Raw genomic sequence first — 22,409 nt, forward strand, 5'->3', positions numbered from 1 at the left:
AATAATTTAGACATATATCCTTCTCACTGCGATGAGGTTAAAAAAAATGTATAACTAGAAATAGAAAACAATGCGAAAGACAGGTCTTGAGTAAGACACTGTGTCCAATAAACTAACACACAACACCTTAAGAGGTTTAAGAAACATGAGAAGCTAATTATGATGACATTTTTTTTTGTTATTTTTCATGTCATTATTTTTGCACCCTCCGGACATATTAAAGAAAGCACAAATCTAGAACTTTTAAAATTATTATTGCATAAAAATATATTTATAAACATAACAAGAATACAGTACCTGTTGTGTCACAGCTGCTGCTATGTTTCCTCCAGCACTGTCCCCAGACACACATATTCTGCCTGGGTCAACATGGTACTGATCAACAACTTCTTTCTGTAGGAAAAACTTTGCTGCTGCATATGCATCTTCAAACGCTGCTGGAAATGGATTAGCAGGTGCTAATCTGTACCTAGAGGAGCAAAAATTACATTATAAAAAAATCTCTGCAAAATAATGTGTTGCTGCAGTTTTCTGGTTATTATGTATACGAAAAATTATATGATGAAATGTATTAAGAAGTGCTAATGACATTAACTGAAATTATTTTCCCTGAAACTTAGAAAGTAACTGTGGATCAGATGTTCTAAGAATTTTAACCATCACAAACACTCTAATTTACGACTGTTAAAATGCCTTTTCCTATCTATGACCTTTTTTTGACTCGTAAAATGGGACTCTGAATGGACGTTTTTCCAAACACCAGATCAGTTTCTTAAATATCAATGTTTTACATTGGAAATCCACTTGCAAAATGTTGAGAATTTACCAACTCCTCAAAAGTGGTAGTAATATATTTGCGATAGAAAAGGTGTCCACTTGGGATCCATTCCCATTTGTAAATTTAACAAAAACCTTAAATAAACAGACACTTTTTTCAACACCCCCCGTTTACTTTAAGGAAATTGTGCTGCCTTTTAAAACAGATTTGCTCCATTTCAAAGCAATCACAGGCATTATAGTCTGCCACCCCCAGAAGGCCATTGTCTCTGAGATGGCCTCCATTTGTAGTGAATTGCAATTTGTGATCAACTTCATTAATATTCAGTAGGTAGGTGGGATTGTGACTTCATATGATGGTGATTTTTAGGAAACCTCCTATTACTAGCTAGGTTGGTTCTTAAAATGTTTTACTGCTTTAAAAAATACCTCCCGTACTTTGGGACCAGAATTTGCAAGAAGATAATTGTACTTCTGTATCTATATCCTATCAACAAATGTTGATATTCCTAAACTAATGCTAAGGACACATTTTTCAATTCAGCTTCTAGAATATTTTCCCCTAGCTCTCTGGGCTTAAGAGAACGCTGGTGTGTTTCAGTGACAGTTTTGGATGCGAGTGGAGAAAAGTGGAGGGGATGGAAGATTTTAGGGTTCTCAATCTTAAAATTTAAGGTGTCAGACCACAGAAGTATATACAATGGACCCTGCCAAGGGCCTGAGTACAAGTTTGGCGGTCCAGTGCCAGGTCCGCCCCATTGCCACACCACCAAACCCATAGTCAGGCCACCCGCCAGATGAGAAGTTTCCTCCTGTTTGGTGGCTTGGTTTTTGCCATTGCCCAGGTGGTGCCTCAGAAAATTGGCCCTGCAAAGGGATGCCAAAAACAGTTCCTGCCCTGTAGAAACTGGTGTGCATGCACACATGGGGGCACATGTTGTGCCCCCCTGTGTGCATCCGCATTTCATGAGGCACCTTGTTTTCTCTCTACCATGGTTTTGGTGGTGGAACTTCCATGAAAACTGTGGTGGAGAGGAAACTTGTAATATGCTTTGTGGGACAGTGGTGATCCCACCGAGCAAATTACTGCCTCTATCACACCGCACCACCACCAGGGAATGTGGGTTTCCTGGCAGCTGTGGTGAGGCAATAGTGGTCCAACTGCCCTAATTGTAATAAGGTGGTCCGAAGACTGACACTGCAGCGCCCCCATGGGTCTGGCAGTCCATGGACCTCCAGACTCATAATTAAACCCTAAGAGTCAGGTGCAGCTATATCCCAGGCATGGTCATATGGGGTTGAACCAAATGTGCATTGACATTAACCCAGATATGGAACTGTCTGTTTTGCATCGCTGGACCCCTCAAGTGCTCTCTCAACTGAAAGCTTTTTCAGATGCCTCAAAAGGAGTAGTGGCTTATGGAAGAAGAACATTACCCTGCCCACCCTTATTAGTGTGGATGGTGTTATGTCTTTTTTTCTACCTATCACCTACAGGAAAAGTCTGCCATTGAGTCACAGGGCATCATTAGGTTTTTGTTTTTCAGAAACAAACTCCAGCTCTGGATTTTTTTTCCGGAAATCTGAAAATCTGAAACATGTTAATAGGTTGATGGACTGCGATCAAAACGAACAACGTCCAGCCACGAAACGCTTTTATACATTGAAAGAAACCACACTGACAGCAGATTTTTCCAATGCTCCGAGATAATGCAGGGCGCGAGGTCATATCTAAATTCGAAGGATGGTATACCTTCAGGATGGTGTAAGTAACATAATTTGCCACCTTGGCATATGGATGGTACTCTCCATTGATCAGACTTTATATCACACCCTACATGTGGTGTAGGCCCCGCATAATTCTGTCCCCATTCCAGAACGCAAATCTTGTGATGCCCTGGAGTTACTAGATAGAATCTTTCACTTCCTATTGAAATGGAGTTAATAATTACACAGAACAAGCACTGGTTAGGAAGGAAGGGGAAAAACAAAATAAATTCAGGGAATAAAGGTTGGTCACTGTGAGGTTCAGGTTTTAGCAAGTAACCTTTAGTCAAATGTTGCATTCAAGGAATGGATGTTTTAGGCTAACCATAGTGGGATTTGGAATCTAATATGCTTGCAAATTAATTTTAACATAATGTGCTACATTTATCTTGCAAAGAGAAGCATATGTTCAATAAGGATATACAGCCTTATTATATGGTGCAGAAACTTTAAACCATGGCATGGAAAGTTAAGTTTCACCTGTGGACGCCAGTATTTATTGTGCCGTTTACTAGTGCAGAGGTCTTCAAACTGTGGAGCACACACCTCCTGCGGTCTGTGGCTGCATTCCAAGGTAGCCCAAATGCCTCAGCAAGTACTTGCAAAATAAGATGGCCTGGAAGTGTGACATTGTTTATTTGTCATGTTCCTAAACTGTCTTCATTTAAATGAAGCAATTGAGGTTAATAAAAAGTGTGGGTGATATAATAATGAGTGCCATTGGACACGGTCAGTGAGAGCAGTGGAGGGATCAAAGATGTGGCTAAAAAGAACCAAATATTATGTGAAGTATTTTGTTCTTTTTTAACTTTCAAGTAATTCTATATAAAATAAAGTATGCGCAGAGTAAATGAAAAATAAATGAAATGATAACTAATCACTGGAAGATGTTATCTTTTAAGTCATGAAACCTCAGTCTGCTAATCGGATTACTGCGCGTGTGTCTTTCTGTCTGTTTGTGTGTGTGAGGGTGAAATCAAATCCCAAGCCTCTTTCCTTTGAATTCACTCTGTTTAGCATTTTGGCTTTAAGAATACGAATGGCACATATCCGGCCTGGCTTCCTATATTTTACATTTTTTCCTTTCAATCCAAAGTGCTCTGTGCTGAGTATAATTGGCCTCCTTTTGCCACCATCACCCAATTAAAATCAAAGCATTAAACCAGATGATAGTTAATTTTCTGGTAGAGTACTCTTTGTGATAGATTTTGTAAAGATGCAAAAACCTAAAAATATTGTTCATTTACAATTTTTCAAATTTCATTGTGTAAATTGAGCATTTTCATAATCATTTTTCTTTTTTGCATTTGTATAATTTTTTGGGGTAATACCTTAAGCCTTAATGAACATCTTGAGAAGAGTACCTGTGTTATTTTTAAGGCTGGGCAAAGCACTACGCTACGATCGCGTAGTTTGCGAAGTTCGCGCTACTTCGCACTACCCGAAATGCACGTAGCACAGTGTGAACACGCGTAGCGTAGTGTTGCGTAGTGCTGCGGTCATTTTTTGCTTGCTCGCAGTCCTCAACGTCAAGTTGGCGACCGCGAGCAAGCAAAATGACATCCCGGCGAGACTTTTTCCTTGTTCGCGATCAGCAACATCAAGTTGGCGATCGCGAGCATGGAAAATAAGCCTCCCGGCGAGATTCCCAACGCGAGGAGGTCAGGTTTCTCATTGCGAGTGGTCGCGTATGCTCGCGACCGCTCGCGATGAGAAACTACCAGTTCGCGTTGAGAAAGCTGCCGCTCGAGTAAAAATCTACTCGAGCAGCAGAAAACTACAGCTCGCACTGTGCAAGATGCCATTTTCAATGATTGCACAGTGCCGGTTGCTTGTCCGCACTGTGCAATCATTGAAAACAACATCTGGCACAGTGCGAACAAGGTACTACGCAGTTCGCAAAGTGCTACGCATAGCTCGCGTAGTGCGAAGTGCACTTTGCGTAGCTTCGCGAAGTGCTACTTCGCGAACTACGCCCAGGGTTAGTTATTTCACCTCACTTTCAAAACTACCAAAAGGAGATATGTATTTTTGCTTATTAAGCAACTCTGAAAACATTATTCCAATGATACTATTCAAAGAATACATTCCTGTAATCTCTGTTGAAATTTAGTTCATAGATAAATGCTGTGAATTGTCACATTTTAGACAAAAATCTTTCTATTTATACAATTTACTTTCTTATTTCATTTTAGTAAATTGTACATTGTTTTGCAAAATTGCCAGAAATGTGCAAAGACACTGTTCAAAAGTGCAAAATAGTGCCAAAAAGTGCAAAAAAGTGTAAAACTTGCAAGAAAGTGCAAAAGAGTGTTGAATAATAATGCAAAGTACGCAAATGTGCCATACAGGGAGAGAAGGAGTGGAAGAGATTGTTATTATTGGATGGCACTACAAGGTAGTTGTATCATATGATACAAAGAGCTCCACTGAGCAAAAAATACAATCCTGTTATCTAGAACCCTCCTTATTTTTCATTTTTAACCTGCCATCAGATCTTAGAATTATCAGAATATATATATATATATATATTCACTGAAAAAAAACATAGGATTTAGTCACGTTATAGTTAGGAATTAGCATTTAAAAAACCTTAGAAATTCACCGAAAAAACCATAGGTTTCAGGGGCGTTATAGTTAGCTGGACTTTTCACTCGTACAAAACCATTGAAATTCCCCCGTTATAGTTAGTTCAGCTAACTATAACTCGCGCGCCCGCAATGCACTGCTGATGTCACATATTACATCACTCATGACATGGTCAGTGACATCACTCATGACATCACTGATGACATCTCGAATGACATCACTGATGACATCACTGATGACATCATCCAGTGAATGTGTGTTTTTCTGAAAATTACATATGTTTTATATATGTATATCTCAAGGTCGATGGAAGAATAAATGAGTATATAAGTGTCTAAATGGATGATTTTTTTTCAAAAATTGATTGTATAACTGACTGATTAAGTGTATCTTAGTGAATACATGGCTTAGTGAGTAATGTTTAAATATGTAAATATCTGTAACAGTCTCTCACTTTGTGTATAAGTGGCTGCATGGGTTGGTGAGTAGCTACATGAGTGTCTATATAGGTTATTAGTTGTTGTTTTGAGTATCAGTATGAGTGTCTGAGTATCTGTATGGTTCGGTGGGGGGTATTACGTAGTGCATAGGTGTATGAATGGGTGACTCACTGTTTGTATGTGTTGAAGACAGCATGTTTGCAGGACTGCATGGGTGGATGAGTGTGTGCATGGGTGTGTTACTGAGTGAATGACTGTCTCAATAGTGTCTTTATGAGTAACTACATATGTTTTAAACTAGTATATGTGACTATTGGTGTATATAAGTGAGTATATGTGAGAGTGAGAGATTGAAAGAATTCCTGTATGAATAAGTATGTGTTTCTATAAGTGATTGTTTAAAAGACTAAGTATGTGTAAGTTTCTGTAGAAGTAAGTGTGGTGGTGTGTGTATAACTGTATATGCAAGTAAATGGATGTTTGATTCTTTATTAGCATGAGTGACTATGTGTGTGAGTAACTTTATGGATGAGTGGAGTTGTGTAACAGGATGTATAGGCGTATGAGTACATGTGATGAGTGAGTACATGTATGAGTGACTGTATAGGACTGTTGGTGAATGAGTGGATGCGTATGTGGATCTTAGAATTACTGAATAGGTTGTTGTAACTGATATTGGTATGTCAATTGTTTTGAAAATTTTAGTTTCTATTTTTGAATGTGTGTATCAAAGGTTATATTAGGGGGAGAGGAGGTCTGCCACACTATCACAAGGATGATGTCATCAGTGATGTCATTTGAGATGTCATCAGTGATGTCATGAGTGAAGTCACTGACCATGTCATGAGTGATGTAATATGTGACGTCATCAGCAGTGCATTGCGGGCGCGCGAGTTATAGTTAGCTGAACTAACTATAACGGGGGAATTTCAATGGTTTTGTACGAGTGAAAAGTCCAGGTAACTATAATGCCCCTGAAACCTATGGTTTTTTCAGTGAATTTCTATGGTTTTTTAAATGCTAATTCCTAACTATAATGTGCCTAAAACCTATGGTTTTTTCAGTGAATTTCAAAGGTTTTTTAAGTGCTAATTTCTAACTATGCCTACAGAGATAGGACATGTGAAGAAAGAAGAAAAAACGCACAGAAAGAAAAAAAAGAAATGCAGAAAGAAGCAACAGAAGTCCTCAAAGACGAAGAAAAGTGCAGGAAGAAGGATAACGTGCAGAAAGAACAAACAGAAGAGCAGAAAGAAGCCTTGTTGCAAAATCATCCTGTACCCTCAACGTTTTCAGACGGATACTGGTGATAACTGAGTCTGACTAACCAGTCCTAGAGCCAGTGCTATGTTAAAAGACACTCAGAATACAGTGAAACCACCTACATACACTAGGGAACACTATGCGTTGGGATCACAGTGTGATCAGCATGACCTCCTCTGTAAGCCCCTAGTATATAATAGGGCAGGGGATTAAAACTACCTCTTAAAGCGCGCCACAGGGCGTGTTTGCACACGTCACCTCAGGCCCGTCCCCTCACTTCCCCACTGTGCAAACACGCCCTGTGGCTGTTTTAAGTTGGGAGATTAAGTCCTCTTGAATCCTGATGGTCCCTATGGTCCAACTAGACCACTAGGTACCTCCAGTAAGCACCACAGAGCTGCGTTGCAGAGAGATGTAAAAAGGGGCACGGCCTAGACCACATCTCTGCAACGCAGCGCAGTGGTGTTTACTGGAAGCACTTGGTGGGCTAATTGGCCCCCAGGGGCCCTCAGGATTGAAAGGGAATTATTTCCCCAACTTAAAACGCGCCACAGGGCGTGTTTGCACACGTCACCTCAGGCCCCGTCCCCTCCCTTCACCACTGTGTAAACGCGCCCTGTGGCCATTCTAAGTTGAGAGATTAAGTCCCCTTGAATCCTAAGGGTCCCTAGGGTCAAACTAGCCCACTAGGAACCTCCAGTAAGCGCCACAGAGCTGCTTTGCATAGAGGTGTAAAAAGGGGCGTGGCCTCAGAACACCTGTCTGCAACGCAGCTCCCTGGCGCATACTGGAGATACCTGTTGGGCTAGTTGGCCCTCAGGGACCCTCAGTATTGGAGGGGAATTAATTCCCCAACTTAAAACTGGCCAGGGGGTGCGTTTGCAGAGTGCTGCAAGGAGGGGGCGTGGCCTCCGGCGCGATACCGGTCTTTTATTTATTTTATTTTTTAAGAAGTAGGGCTGTGTGGCCCCCCTTCTTTTTCTAATTTACTGGCCCTGGGGACCCCATCCCGCAGGGTTTGCACCCTAATTTCTTTTGTTGAAAACAATGAATTTGGCCCTCCCAAGGTCTTAATCGGCCCAGGGGACCCCAACCCCCGGGTCATGGCCTTTTTTTTTTTTATTCTTTAGGAGGGGGCTGCGTAGCCCCCCTCCTCAGGCCACTTATGGCCCCGGGGACCCCATCCCCCGGGGCCAGCCTTTGTTTTTTATTATTTAAAAAAAATATATATTTATAGAAACGCCAAGGACATGCTGGACAAACCGTATGTACCTATCACCATGACGATTTGCGTGATATTCATTAAACATTAAAAGGCGACTATGCATAGAATAAATCCACGTGGAATGTATTTACACCGCTAGTGAAGCTCTGACGTGTCTGACGACCCACCGTGCCTAATCCCGGCGTCCCCGCCAGTGGGTACTCTCCAAGTAGACACCCTTGTCGTTTATTTATACAAACATGGATAGCTATTGACGGGCACATTTAATATACACGCACACCAAGCCATTCAAAGGGGATTCGACTAAAATTCGACCAAACTATGCAAGAAACCCCCCTCACGGTTAATAAAATACACATCCACCACCGGATGTGTAATACTTTTTATTTTACTCTCTGGAAAGGAGATGAATCTCACTTGAGAGTCACAGCGTGCTCCGGGCTGAGCCCAATGCTGTGTTACACCCACCAGTGCCTGCTGAGTGCCTCACACCTCTGTGTTGTATTCCACCAGCTAGTGCATATGCTATGACACTCTCTAGCCCATGTGCACTGTAACACCACCCCGTGAATATGTCATGGCACACTTGCCTTTGCACGGGTCATATTTAGACCTGGGCGGTAAATTCCGTTCCGCTCGCGGAATTTGCGGAATTTGGGTAATTTCGCGTTCCGCGGAGAACGCAAAATTGCCCAAAATGCAGCTTTCCGCGACTTCGCGAAATTTTTTGCTTGTTCGCGTTCCCAAAATGCGTGTTCGCGAGATATTTCTCCTCGAGCACGCAAACAGCAATTGTGAACAGGAAAAAAGCATCGCGAACAAGCAATTCCGCGTGTTCGCGGAATTTCTGCGTGTTCGCGGAGATTTTTACCGTTTCGCGGAGATTTGCGTAACGCGATTACGCAAATTCCGCCCACCCCTACTTATATTTAGGCCTGGGCGTAGTTCGCGAAGTAGCACTTCGCGAAGCTACGCAAAGTGAAGTTTGCACTACGCGAGCTACGCGTAGCACTTCGCGAACTGCGTAGTACCTTGTTCGCACTGTGCCAGATGTCGTTTTCAATGATTGCACAGTGCGGACATGCAACCGGCACTGTGCAATCATTGAAAATGGCATCTTGCACAGTGCGAGCTGTAGTTTTCTGCTGCTCGAGCAGATTTTTACTCGAGCTTCAGCTTTCTCAACGCGAACTGGTAGTTTCTCATCGCGAGTGGTCGCGAGCATACGCGACCACTCGCAATGAGAAACCTGACCTCCTCGCGTTGGGAATCTCGCCGGGAGGTTTATTTTCCATGCTCGCGATCGCCAAATTGAAGTTGCTGATCGCGAACAAGGAAAAAGTCTCGCCGGGATGTCATTTTGCTTGCTCGCGGTCGCCAACTTGACGTTGAGGACCGCGAGCAAGCAAAAAATGACCGCAGCACTACGCAACACTACGCTACGCGTGTTCGCACTGTGCTACGTGCAGTTCGCGTAGTGCGAAGTAGCGCGAACTTCGCAAACTACGCGAGCGTAGCGTAGTGCTTTGCCCAGGCTTAGTTATATATTGCCCCATCTAACGTGCCTTCCTCGATGCCTATGTTATAACGCACAGCGCTATGCCATACATATTACAATCTGGGATCCATATCTTTGTCACAGTGCATATGCAACGTTACACTCCCCAGCACATATTTTATATTACAACTTTAGAGACTAGTTAGGTTACACAACACTGCCCTGTGCATATTACACTCCAAGGCGCATATTGCATAGCACATGCTAGTGCCTGTGCTATCTTGCACTCTCCAATGAATCTGTCATTGCGCACAATGTATTGCATATTATATTTCAAGCCCCGGTTCATCTTATATCACACTTTTTGGTGCATAGTTTATACCATATACTATATCTAGTTTTCATTTTCAATCGTGCTCTCAGGACTATGTTCTTTATAACACTGTGTCCACCTACCCTTTTCACGGGCATTACATTTTGCGATGGGGGTGGAGGGTCAGGGGCTGTTTCTGCCAAGTGAGCCCGGAGTCACAGTCACAAACGTCCTCTTCTTCCTGAATAAAAGTGAGATAATGCTGCATACTTGTTCATATTTTAAGTAGTTCGCACAGACACACATTTTAAAAACAATAAAGTTCCTAATACCCACCTTCTCTGAACAGTTAGCTTGCTGCCCCATCCACCTCCTCCCTATCCTCTGTTGTCTGAATCCACGGACTAGCCTCCTCCCTCCTGCCATGCATGGTCTGATGTGCTGCCACTGCCCTCCATTTAGCATGATGTACCAGTCCACTCCACCTGCCCTCCATTGCCCAATTCTATGGCCCATCATTGACCTCCTGCTTAGCCTCTGTGCTTAGCTTGCCGCCCCTATTCTCCTTCCCCCTGCCCTCCGATGTCTTTGTGCATGCCCCTGCTCCATCCTTTTTGCCCACCATGTACCATGGACCTGCCACTCCTAACTACTCTGAGTGTTCTGTTGAGCTGTCACTCCCCTCCCACCTGCCTAGCATTGTCAGATGACTGTAACTTGTCCCTGCCACCTCCACCCTGCCTCTCCACATGCCATGCCCCTATTCCCTTCCTCCTGTCCTCCAAGGTCCATTTTACTGCCACACCCTTCTGCCCTCCCTGGTCTGTTGTGCTGCAACTGCTCCTGCTGCCTGCCCCGCGCGGTCTGTTGAGAAGCCCCTTCCCCTGAACTCTCTTGTCTGTGCCAGGTCCTGACCCTCCCTTCTATCCTCCATGGTCCTTTGTGCATGCCCCGCACCCTCCTTCCTGCCCATCATAGCCATTGTGCTGCTACTAACCCTCCCGCTTGCCATGCGTGGTCTTCTGTGCTGCCATGGCCCCTCCCACCTTCCCTGTGTGGTCAGCCAGCTGCCCCTGACCCCCTCCCACCTTCCCTCCATGGTCTGTGTGTATGCCATCATAGTCTCATTGTTGCTCTCCATGGTGTGTCTTGTTTCTAGTGCCCATCCTGCCTGACCTCCATGGTCATCTTGCTGCTCCTGCCCTGCCCACTTGCCCCCAGCCCTCTGTTTCCATGTGCAGACCCCTATTCCCTCCCTCCTGGCTTGTCTGTTTCATTGTAATGCCCCTGATCCGTCCCTCCGCCATTTATGGTCTGTTATGCTGCAGCTTTCTCTCCTGTCTGTCCATTATGGTCAGCTAGCTTCCATTGCCTCTTTCCCCTCTGTTCTCTGTTGTCCATGTGCATGGTCCTGTCCCCTCCCTATTGCTTTCTATGGATTGTTGTGCTGCACTCCCGTCCCGCATGCGCTGTGTGGTGTATTGTGCTGCTGCAAACCCTGATGCCTGCCCTGTAGGGTCAGTTTGGTGCACCTCTCCATGTCTCTCCTGTCCTCTGTTATCCGAGTCCATGTCCATACCCCAACTCCTCCTGCCTACCATGATCCAATGTACCATACTTGCGAACATTTTGAACTTGGTAAGAGGGAGATTTTGAAAAAAACTGGGGTATTGATTTTCCCCTTTGAGTTACATTGAAAAAGAGGAGATTGTAGACAGGAGACAGATCAAATAATGCCCATTTGAGCTTAAAAACATTGGACGTTTCCTGGATGAAACGGGCCTGTTGGCATGTATGGTTGTACTACCACTGCCTCTTCCTTCTGCCCACAATGGACTATTATATTGCCACAGCCACTCTTGCCAGTCCTGTATTGTTGGTTTGTTGCCCCTGCCCCCCTTTCCACTGCCCTCCATAGTCTGTTGTGCTGCCACTGCCCTTCCTGCCTGCCCAGTGTGGTAAAATTGTTGCCTCTGCACTCTCCTACCTACCTTCAATTTTCAGAGTCCGTGCCCCTGGCCTCTGCCTCTCAACAGTATCCCAATGAACAACTAAATTGCTAACATTCTATATTTATTACAAAAGTGTGGAACGCCTGACGTCATCTTGATGTAATCAAAACTGTAATACCTAGAGTATTTCCTTTAGAAATTACATATATGAGAGCCTCTTATTTGCATCAAAATTATGGTTAGTGCTCTAAAAAACTAAAATGAGGACATATTTTCTGAGTTTTCAAATAGCGACAAAGAACTTTTAAATTATTTGTAATCTTTATGTTTTTTTTATCCAGTTGACCACTTGATTAAATGTTGCACCTAGGGGAGAGGATGTGGTGTTACTTCCAGAGCTGCAGACTTTGCAACTGGGGAACCAGGTTGGAGTTTCTGCTTCAGCTCAACATTCTGTGATTCTGGTCAAATCACTTGATCTCCCCATGTCTACAACCAAAATGAATTTGATCATCTGTGATGTAACCAATGCTCATGTAAAGCACTCCAATACCTGACAAGTCTGCACTATATAAAACTGCAAATACACAAAAAATAAGTGTTTTGCACACTTCTGTCATTGGGCTACATGTGGGCTACATTTGGGTGATATTTGTGCTGCATTTGGGCTCTTTTGTCTCTGGTGGCCATCTTGGGAGATTTATTTGTTATGAAGTTTTAAGTGTTACCAGTTTATTCCAATCAAGATGGCTTCAGGTGCGCCATACTTTTGTCATAAGGAACGCAGTAAGCACTCTAGTTGTTCTTAAGAACACTCTGGGGCATTCTGTCATCGGGCTATACTTGGGCTACATCTGGGTGATATTTGGGCTACATTTGGGCTCTTTTGTCTCTGGTGGCCATCTTGGGAGATTTACTTGTTATGAAGTTTCCTAATTTCCTCATTTACTGCAGTCTCCTCAGTGGGAATACTTTCAGTTTTTTATTTTGGTTCCATCAAGAAGGCATTCAGAGAGGAGCCTAGCGCGCAACCAAGATGGCCGCGTAGGCTTGTGGCTCCCGAGGGCCTCCGCAACCTCCCACGTCTATCCTGTCATAATCCTGGTTTTTTAGACGGGCTTTTGTCTATGATCTTGCGCTAAGGTGCCACTCGTTTTCCAAATCGAAATCGGACTCCGGGAACCGGACTGGTGGCGATCTGAAGTTTGCGGCCTTCTCCGACCTTGGTCCCGAACTCGAGTTGGTGAGGTGCCCGGGTGCGAAGTGAACAACAGCGGCATGCCAGTCTGGGCCTGCCCCGGACCCCGTGCTTTCACTTTCGGTTTCGAGTTGATCTGCCGAGACTGACGTCGGGACTTTGGGTGAGCAGTGCCGAGGACGGAGTGCATAGCCTACCGCTCGAACTGCAGATGGGCCTATTTCAGTTGGTGGCCCAGATCTCCTGCACTTGTCGCCTGCCTTCCTCCGGGTGCCGGAGGGTGCTGACCTTGGTGGTCGCTGATGATGGCGGCGAGAGTGGACGGCGACAAGCTGAAACCCAAGTCTACCCGGAGGGGAGCTTATTCCCAGGCCAACAACATGGACCGCTATGCGCAGCCAAAGGGATCCCCTAGTGGATCACATAAATCGCCTGAGCCGCCCAAGGAGGCCTCGGGCGCATCATCCGAATTGACTCTGCTGGATGTCATGGGGGCCATCGAGGAGATGAAGGCGACTGTGAACCAGCAATTTGATACCTTGGCTAATAAATTGGACTCGGTGTTGATTGATGTGACTTTGGTCAGAGCGGACCTGTCCAAAACAAATGACCGGGTCGACTCATTGACTCAAGCGGCGTCGAGCCTAACAGTGGATGTGGCCGCTTTGCAGACGGAGGTTCGAAGGTTGCGGCTCGCCAGTGACCTGACTGATCGTCGCCTTGAGGATTCCGAAAGCAGGGCCAGGCGGAATAATGTCCATATTATCGGGGTGCCCGAACGATCGGAGGAGTCTGCTGCAGATCTTTTTGTGGAGAATCTAGTGGTGACTCATCTAGCACCCAAGGGGCTGAGCAAGTTCTTCGCTGTGGAACGGGCCCACAGGATTCCGGGTGGTGCGCCCAAGGCGGGTGCTCCCCCGCGGCCTATCATTGCCCGACTTTTTAACTTTCGGGATAGAGATGCTATCCTTCAGGCATCGAGGGTGGCTGGGCCATTAAAGTTTGAGAACTCTACTGTTAGCTTTTACCCAGACTTCACGCAAGCGTTTCAAAAGCAACGGTTGGGATTTTTGGCCATCAAACGGCGCTTGAGGGACATGGATCTGAAATACGCGATGCTATTCCCGGCTAGGCTGCGGGTTGAGTTGGAGGGTCGCTCACATTTCTTCGACCGGCCGGAGGCGGTGGGAGAGTGTTTGGAGGCCCTACCTAGGGGTCGAGGTCGGGAGGGTCGGATGGCGGAGAGCGGAGAGTGTTCGACGGAGTAGGAATGGAACTGGGATCCTGGCTATGGACTGGTATCGTTTTGCACCTGTGGCTGCATTGGACTCCAGTTTGTAACACTTTGCCCTTTGGTATTTGGAGGTTGCGGGGGGCTGGCTGGGGCCCTTTCCTCCTTCTGGGGTTTTTCTTGTCCTTTCTGTAGTGAGTTTCGTATTGGGGCGACAGGCACACTGCACGTTGGGGGGGCTGTTTGGGCTCACGCAGGGGTGCAGGGAGGGGGGAGTTTTGTTGGGGTTGATGGGGTGGAGTTGGGGTTTGTTTGTTTGCATCACAAGGCGGGGTAATGTTTTCTGTTGTGCTATTATGATTGTGCTCTCCGGGAGGGGGATGGTTTGTGCTGGGAGGGTTGGGGGGTAAGGGGTTGAGACTTCTTTCATGGAATGTGAATGGGCTGGGGGACAGGATAAAGTGTGGGGTGGTCCTGCAGTTCTTGAAACGTATTTCGCCTGACATTGTGTTTCTGCAGGAGACGCACCTCATAGGGAACTCTTTCCATGCCATGAACAGGCGAGGATATCGCCTTCTGGCCCATTCTGGTTTCACATCTGGCTCGAGGGAAGTGGGCATTTTAGTTCGGACCTCTCTCCTGTTGGAGGTGGATGAGGTGCTCCATGACAACAGGGGGCGCTACACTGCGCTGGTGGGGAGATGGGAGGGTAAGTTGATTTCGCTGGTTACTGTCTACGTTCCGCCGGGCCTGCAGACGGCCACCTTTGCCGATTTGGGGCGCCTGCTACTTGGGCTCCCGGGGGGGGTTTTGGTCTTGGGGGGGGATTTCAACGCAGTGGTTTCCGGAGTTGAGGATCGACACCCCCCTAGGGACCTCCCTCGGGCCCAGAACTGGCTGGGGGACTTTCTGGATACCCTGGGACTGATAGATTGCTGGCGGTTGAAACACCCTGGACAAGCGCAATATACCTTCCACTCCGGGGCCCACGGCAGTCTTTCGAGGCTTGACTATATGCTAGTGCCTGCGGCCCAAGCTGGGATGATTGGGGAGGTGCGACACTTGGCCCGCGGTATATCTGATCACTCCCCTCTTTTGCTACACTTGGATGTCGCCTTGGGGGCGGAGGGGAGGGTGGCGCCGATCAACCCCTGGTACCTACGAAACCCCACGATCCGGGCAGACCTGGTTAAGTCCCTGGACCACTATTTTAACGACAACGTGGGGTCGGTGTCTTCCGCCATCTCCCTTTGGGAGGCCTTTAAGACGGTGCTCAGGGGCCAGGCTCTATCTCTCATCTCCCATACCAAAAAATGTGAGGCGAAAGAGGTGGTTCGACTAGAAAATGAGATCACCGAGTTGGAGCAAGGTGTTACGGATGACAGACTGCATGTGCTGGGGCTTAAGCAGGCTGAATACAAGGCGCTGGTTACTGAATCTGCTAAGAGTATGAGCAGGGAGCAACAGGGGCGTTTTTACGATATGGGTGATAAGGCGGGGAAGTTGATTGCCTGGTTGGATAAGAAGGAGAGAGCGAGTCGAGTGGTGCCGGTTGTTGAGAGGGTAGATGGTGTGTGTGTGACGGACCCCGGTGATATTGTTGATTGCTTTGCGGAGTATTTTCACGGGGTTTACTCTCCTGTTTCGGAGCGATCGGAGGAAGATTCTCGACTGCTGCTTAAAGACATTGCTCTGCCATCTCTATCTGATGAGGATAAATTATTGATGGATGCGGCCCCGTCGCCGGACGAGATTGCTTTGGCCATTCGCTCTATTGCTTCGGGCAAGGCCATGGGTCCTAATGGCCTTTCCATCGAATTATATAAGTTGTGCCCAGAGAAGATTGCACCGTATCTCCGGGACATGTTCCTTGAGGCACAGGTGGCGGGCTCCCTCCCCCCTGACCAACGTCTTGCTACTATTGTTGTTATCCATAAGGAAGGGAAGCCGCGGGATCGGTGTACTTCTTACAGGCCTATCTCTTTGTTGAACGCGGAGCCCAAAATCCTTGCCAAGGTACTGGCCAATCGCCTGATCCGGGTCGTTGGCGACCTGATTCATCAGGATCAATCCGGTTTTATACCCCATCGCAATACCGCTTTGAACCTGCGGCGACTGCATGGCGTCCTCGCTAGAGCGCCATTCATCCGTGAGCCGGCCATTTTGGCGTCCCTGGATGCTACCATGGCGTTTGACACCTTGGAATGGCCGTATATTTGGGCAGCGTTGGCGAAGTTTGGGTTTGGCCCGGGGTTTATCGGTTGGGTGAAATTGCTCTATGATAACCCACTGGCACAGGTGGTGGTCAACGGACGGGTGTCGGCCCCCTTTGTCTTGGGTAGGGGCACGCAACAGGGATGTCCGTTGTCGCCTCTTCTCTTTGCGCTTTGGTCATCAACTGGGCTAAGTCTTGTGTGTACGCTCTCTCCGGGGAGGCCCCCCCCCTTCTGCGGGGGTGCCCCATCCAGGTGGCGCAGTTGGGGTTCAAGTATTTGGGAATCTTTATAACCCTGGACCCGGTGGCACGGTATGAACGGAATCTTCTCCCCCCCCTCCAGCGCCTAAGGGTGGATGTGGCGGGTTGGCGGCGGCTGCCGCTCTCGCATCTCGGCCGGGCGGCGTTGTTCAAAATGATGTCGCTGCCACGTTTTTTGTACGCCCTACAGAACACTGTGGACGTAGTACCGGCCCGCTATTTTCGGGAGGTGGAGTGTCTTCAGCGTCGATTGTTTTGGGATGGGCGGCCGCAGATTGCTCTTGCCAAGCTAACTCTGCCGTGGTATGATGGGGGGGTCGCTCTCCCTGATATTAAACGATATTATTGGGCCTCGCAGTTGGCTGCTGTCAATCACGGGATGTATGGGCCTGCTTTGAACCCGGCTTTTGAGATGGACAAATTGTTATTGCCAAGCGGGGATTATAATCGAGCACTGTACTCGGGGTCCCTTGATGCGCGATTGACAGGCCCGACGCGGGTCGCGGTGCAGGTGTGGCATGCAGCAAATGCGGCGATGGGGTGGAGGGATCGCTTGACTCGGGCAACTCCATTGTACGGCTCCCAGCGTTTGGGTTATCTATGTACTACGAAAGGCTTTGAGAAATGGGACATGATTGGTATCAGCAAGGTTGGGGATCTCTGAACGAAAGGGAAATTTAAGACGTTCGACATGTTGAAAACTGAATATCAGTTGAACGATAGGGAATACTTTCGGTATGCTCAGGCTCATCATGCCTTGTGTTCCGTGTTCCCGGACGTGGCGGCTATTCCAGAGTCCTCCCCGTTGGAAGACAGAGTATTGGACGGCTATGTGCCGGACAGCACCATTTCGCTGATTTATAAGAAGATTATCAATGATCGAATGGGTTTGCTGACCTCACTGCGGGAGACATGGATTGCCGACGGTTTGGAACTTGACGACGAGGATTGGGTGTCAGCGGTGGCCTCCCCGAAAGAGGTGGCTATCCCGGCCCGCTTGCATTTCGTCCAGCTTAAAATAGTTCATAGAGTGTACGTCACGGGGCCTGGTTTGATGCGTATGGGGTATTCGGTGGATGGTCTGTGTAAGCGAGGCTGTGGACTATTGGGGACTTTCCTCCATATCCTGTGGGAGTGTCCGGAGGTGACTCGGTTTTGGTGTAGAGTGCATGCGGTGTTAGAAGAGGTCACGCATGTTGCCTTGTTGCCGGAGGCACGGAGATGTTTGCTGAATGTTTGGGAGCCGACTGATTACAATGTGATGCAGACGCAGTGGGTGACTCTGGGCTATATGGTAACGAAGCGTGACATTGCACAACTGTGGGGCTCTCAGAGGCCACCAACGGTCTCAGCGTGGAAGGAACACATGGACTGGTGTATGTTCAGAGAGAAAACGGTGTATGTGGCGAGGGGCAAGCCTGGGAAGTGGATTAAGGTGTGGGGTCCCTGGAACTCCTATCGTGGAGGTATTTGCGCCCCGCCCCAGAAGCGTGAGATGGATGCTGCTCTGTCTCCCTAGCCCGCGCATTCCTCTATGCTCCTGCGACATGCGCATTTGGTTTCTTCTGCCTGCCCCCGCCCTCTTTCTCCCTGGGTTTGTTTACTCCTTCGATACGGGGAGCACATGGTACTACTATTAACCTCCTCTGCCTTGTGTGTGTGATGTTTTTCGTTTTCTTCAAAATATGAAACCTTTCTTTGCTTGTCTATGGACTGCGGCTGCGGCCGGCTGAGTTGATTACCACTCCAGTGGCTCTCTTTTTGCTTCATTGAGGTGGTTGTTAAGCTGTGTCTAGGCTTATAATGTGCATTAGCGGCCGGCTTGTTTTTTGTAGGCCCATATTTGTATGTCTCTGAAACTGTAATAAAGGTTTTCAAAAAAAAAAAAAGAAGGCATTCAGATGTGTCACACATTTGCCATAAATTCTGAATGTTAGCACTCTAGTTCCTCATTAGATCACTGTAGTAAAACTACTGCTCACCAGGGAAGTCTGCTGCTGGTATTCAAAGTGCATGTGGCAGTTTGCATGTCAGAATTTGTTTATGAAATAGAAGAGGATTTGAGAAGTCAAAATGTGCCCTAACTTTTCTTTCTGCAACACTAATCATAATTTCTATGGCAAAATGAACCCCCTCATGTTGTTCCTTTGTAAATTAAATGTTTTAAGTGTTACCACTTTATTCCAATTAAGATGGCTTCAGGTGTGCCATACTTTGTCATAAGTAAGACTGTTAGTGCTCTAGTTGTTTGTTAGAACACTCTTGGATATTCTGTCATTGGGCTATGCTTGGGCTACATCTTGGTGATATTTGGGCTACATTTGGGCTCTTTTGTCTCTGGTGGCCATTTTGGGAGACTTATTTGTTATGATGTTTCCTAATTTCCTCATTTACTACAGTCTCCTCAGTAGGAAAAACTTTCAGTTTTTTACTTTGATTCCATTAAGAAGGCATTCAGATGTGTCACACATTTGCCATAAATTCAGAATGTTAGCACACTAGTTGCTTATTAGATCACTGTAGTAAAGCTACTGCTCACCAGGGAAGTCTGCTGCTGGTATTGAAAGGGCATGTTTCAGTTTGCATGTCAGAATTTTTTAATGAAATAGAAGAGGATTTGAGAAGTCACTCAAAATGTGCCCTAATTTTTCTTTCTGCAGCACTAATCATACTTTCCATGGCAAAATGAACCCCCTCATTTTGTTCCTTTTTAAATTAAATGTTTTAAGAGTTACCACTTTATTCCAACCAAGATGGCTTCAGTTGTGCCATACGTTTGTCATAAGTAGGACTGTTAGCGTTCTAGTTGTTCTTTAGAACACTCTGAGAAGTAGAACACAAAGGAATCAACTGACAGTCTCTGCCCTTGTTGGATGTATATGTTTCATTGAGAATGTCAGACTTCATCCTCAGGTGACTGAGAAAGATAATGTGAATTTACAGAAAATATGCTCTCAGTTTAGCTTATAGATCACCTTCCAAACCTCTGTGGGAAAAGCATGAGAAAATAGTTTTCTCTCAAACATGATTCACGATATCACAGCAGAAGGGTTTTTCACATGGTAAAATCACCTTAGAACACACCACAATACCTAAAATGAGTATGGTACCATCAACAAATGATTTATAATGTAACTAAAGTCTTAAAACCTTCTATTAACTGCAATGCTTTTTAATGAGGTGCTATCATGTATATTGGTCCCAAGATGGCTGCCAACACTTCTTGGATGAAGTGCTGACAGCCAATCAGATCTCACGATGAGATGTGTAGTTAGGCTCCGCCCAGATATACATGTGATTTTACTTTTGATTTTCTCAGGAACTACTGAACAGATTGACACCCTTTTTTCACAGCCGCCGCTTGACAAATCACCTTTCAGGGTAGGAGCTGAGCGGAGCGCCCCATTCATTTTGAAAATTTCATGAAGATAAGTCAACCGGCGCCAATGTTATTCAAAATAGAATTTTCAGATTTCCTATGGGAACTCGGTCCTAACTATAACTATCTACTGGCGACCGCCAGTAGATAATTATCTACTGGCGGTCACCAGTAGATAGTTATAGTTAGGACTGAGTTCCCATAGGAAATCTGAAAATTCTATTTTGAGTAACTTTGGCGCCGGTTGACGAATCCTTGCAAAATTTTCAAAACTAATGGGGCACTCCACTCAGCTCCTACCCTGAAAGTCTCTGGGTGATTCGTCAAGCGGGGGCTGAGAAAAAAGGGGGGTCCCAAAACGCGTTTTCCCCATGCATTTTCCCATAGGACCTTTAGTCGAAGGTACAGCCCGTACGGCTGAACAGAATTACTTGAAATTTGGCAAAGAGGTAGTCCTCAGGTCAGGCGTGTGCCTTTTGCATATATGGTGTCAATCTGTTCAGTAGTTCCTGAGAAAATTGCAGTTAAAAGTACATAACTATAAGCGCGCACCGTGCGCGCACCGTGCGTAAACCGTGCGTGCACCATAACGTGCGCGAGTGTAATTCTGATTGGTGGTTACATGTCAGTCAACATTCGAATCGGTCGAAATCAGGAAGTGTCAGCCGCCATTTTGTGTGTGACAGTGAAAAAGAAAGGTGGAGAATGTGAAAAGGGGGCAGGGTAGAGAGTTCCTGACTCCCTAGCCTTTGTCAGGGTGTCCCTGAAGGATCCCGAAGGGTGAAAAAAAATATTGTGGGGCAGATTTATGAGGCCCGTTGCGCCATAGGAACGTCACTTTTTGTGACGTTCCGTGGCTCAGAAGCCTGCGTGATATTTATCAGGCAGCACTGAGCCACTTTTTTGGGCTTAATGCTGCCTCATAAATATCAGTCCCTTTAACGCAGTGTTCTGCGTTAAAGGGGCATGCAATGGGTGTTGCTGGGGGCGTTCCCAGCAACATCCATGGCCTTTTGACACTGCCCCAGATTCACGAGAAATCGTAAATCTGAGGCAGCGCTAAAAGCTTCCGCCTCCCCAGGGGAGGCGTAAGGGAGGCGCAACGGGGAGAAATATCTTTATTTCTCCTCGTTTTTCCTTTTTCCCATACAAAGAGTAAAAACGTCTTGTGATTATTTTTGTACAGAAAGTTTTCCCTTCCTGTACAAAAATATTCATCTCCGCAACGCAGGCACCCTTGCACCATGGTGCAGAGGTGCCTGTGTTGGCGCAGGCAGCCCATTGTGCGCCGGTGCAGGGGAAAAGGACAGGAATGCGCCACATTTTATAGATACGGCGCATCCCTGCCCTTTTCTTTTGCCGTAGGGAAGTGCTGCAGGAAGGCCTGCTGCGCTTCCCTACGGCAAAACCTCATAAATCTGCCCCTTTATTTATTTTCAAAAAATCGCACGGCGCCAAAAAAGTCATAAGAAAATAGAATTAAAAATCAATTTTAAGTGTTTAGATGTTGGTTGGCTCTAAAAAGAGCCGTTGTTCATTGAGTGTTTTTTGGTACCTATAAGTAAGTACCGATGCAGAGTCTTTAGATCAAGAGGAAGGCTCTGTTCCCTTCATCTGTGAAATGTACACGGTCTCCTCTATAAATGCCTTGCCACTCCTCTCACTATTTCTTCTTATTTCCTGGGAAAAGGAGCTGAGCAGGTATCAATTTTTCTTGAAAATGGCAGAACAGCAGTCTACTTCAGGGAGTGAGGAGGAGATCTGGATGCACTCAGAAGCATTGGTTCATAGTAGTTTCTGTTCCAGAATCTTCAAACACCACACCCACTCCCCTCACTATTTCTTCTTATTTCCTGGGACAAGGAGTGAGGAGGAGACCTGGATGCACTCAGAAAGTGTCTTTCAGTAGAATGGCAATATGAAAAGAAAGATAGTTGTAAAATGGAGGCTTACATACTTTTTTTAATAAAAAGAGCTCATTGGCTGTTTCAGACCATTCAAAACTAAAAACTAGGCTGTATGTTTACATTTTTAAAAGCATGTTTTGTATTGGTTCAGTAAAATGTGTTCCCACAGAACATTACTTTGGATTTGCTGTTAGGTTTGAAAAGTCAAGCATTCTTGCTCTTTGGATTAGAAACATTGTGTACTGAACTTCTGACCTCTCTGCTCACACTAGTGTTCCATGATCTGTTGCTATGCTAGCAGGCAGAAGTCATGTTGGGGGTAGGAATCATTTGGAATGGGTTGAAATTTGCAACCAATAGAAATGTGTGTTTCTATTTAAAAGAAAGGTGGAGA

At 46.1% G+C, this 22,409-nt stretch overlaps 1 protein-coding gene across 1 annotated transcript in view; it reads right to left on the minus strand.

Moving 5' to 3' along the window:
* LOC146785617 (arylacetamide deacetylase-like) overlaps positions 1 to 22,409 on the minus strand; it is a 320,075-nt gene that overhangs the window by 102,977 nt on the left and 194,689 nt on the right. The window contains exon 4 of the mRNA XM_085634880.1: positions 298 to 469. Coding sequence (XP_085491006.1) covers positions 298 to 469 — 172 coding nt within the window. The remainder of the gene's footprint in view (positions 1 to 297; positions 470 to 22,409) is intronic.

Source organism: Triturus cristatus, chromosome 11, assembly GCF_964204655.1.
Source record: "Triturus cristatus chromosome 11, aTriCri1.1, whole genome shotgun sequence".
Classification (NCBI taxonomy): domain Eukaryota; kingdom Metazoa; phylum Chordata; class Amphibia; order Caudata; family Salamandridae; genus Triturus; species Triturus cristatus.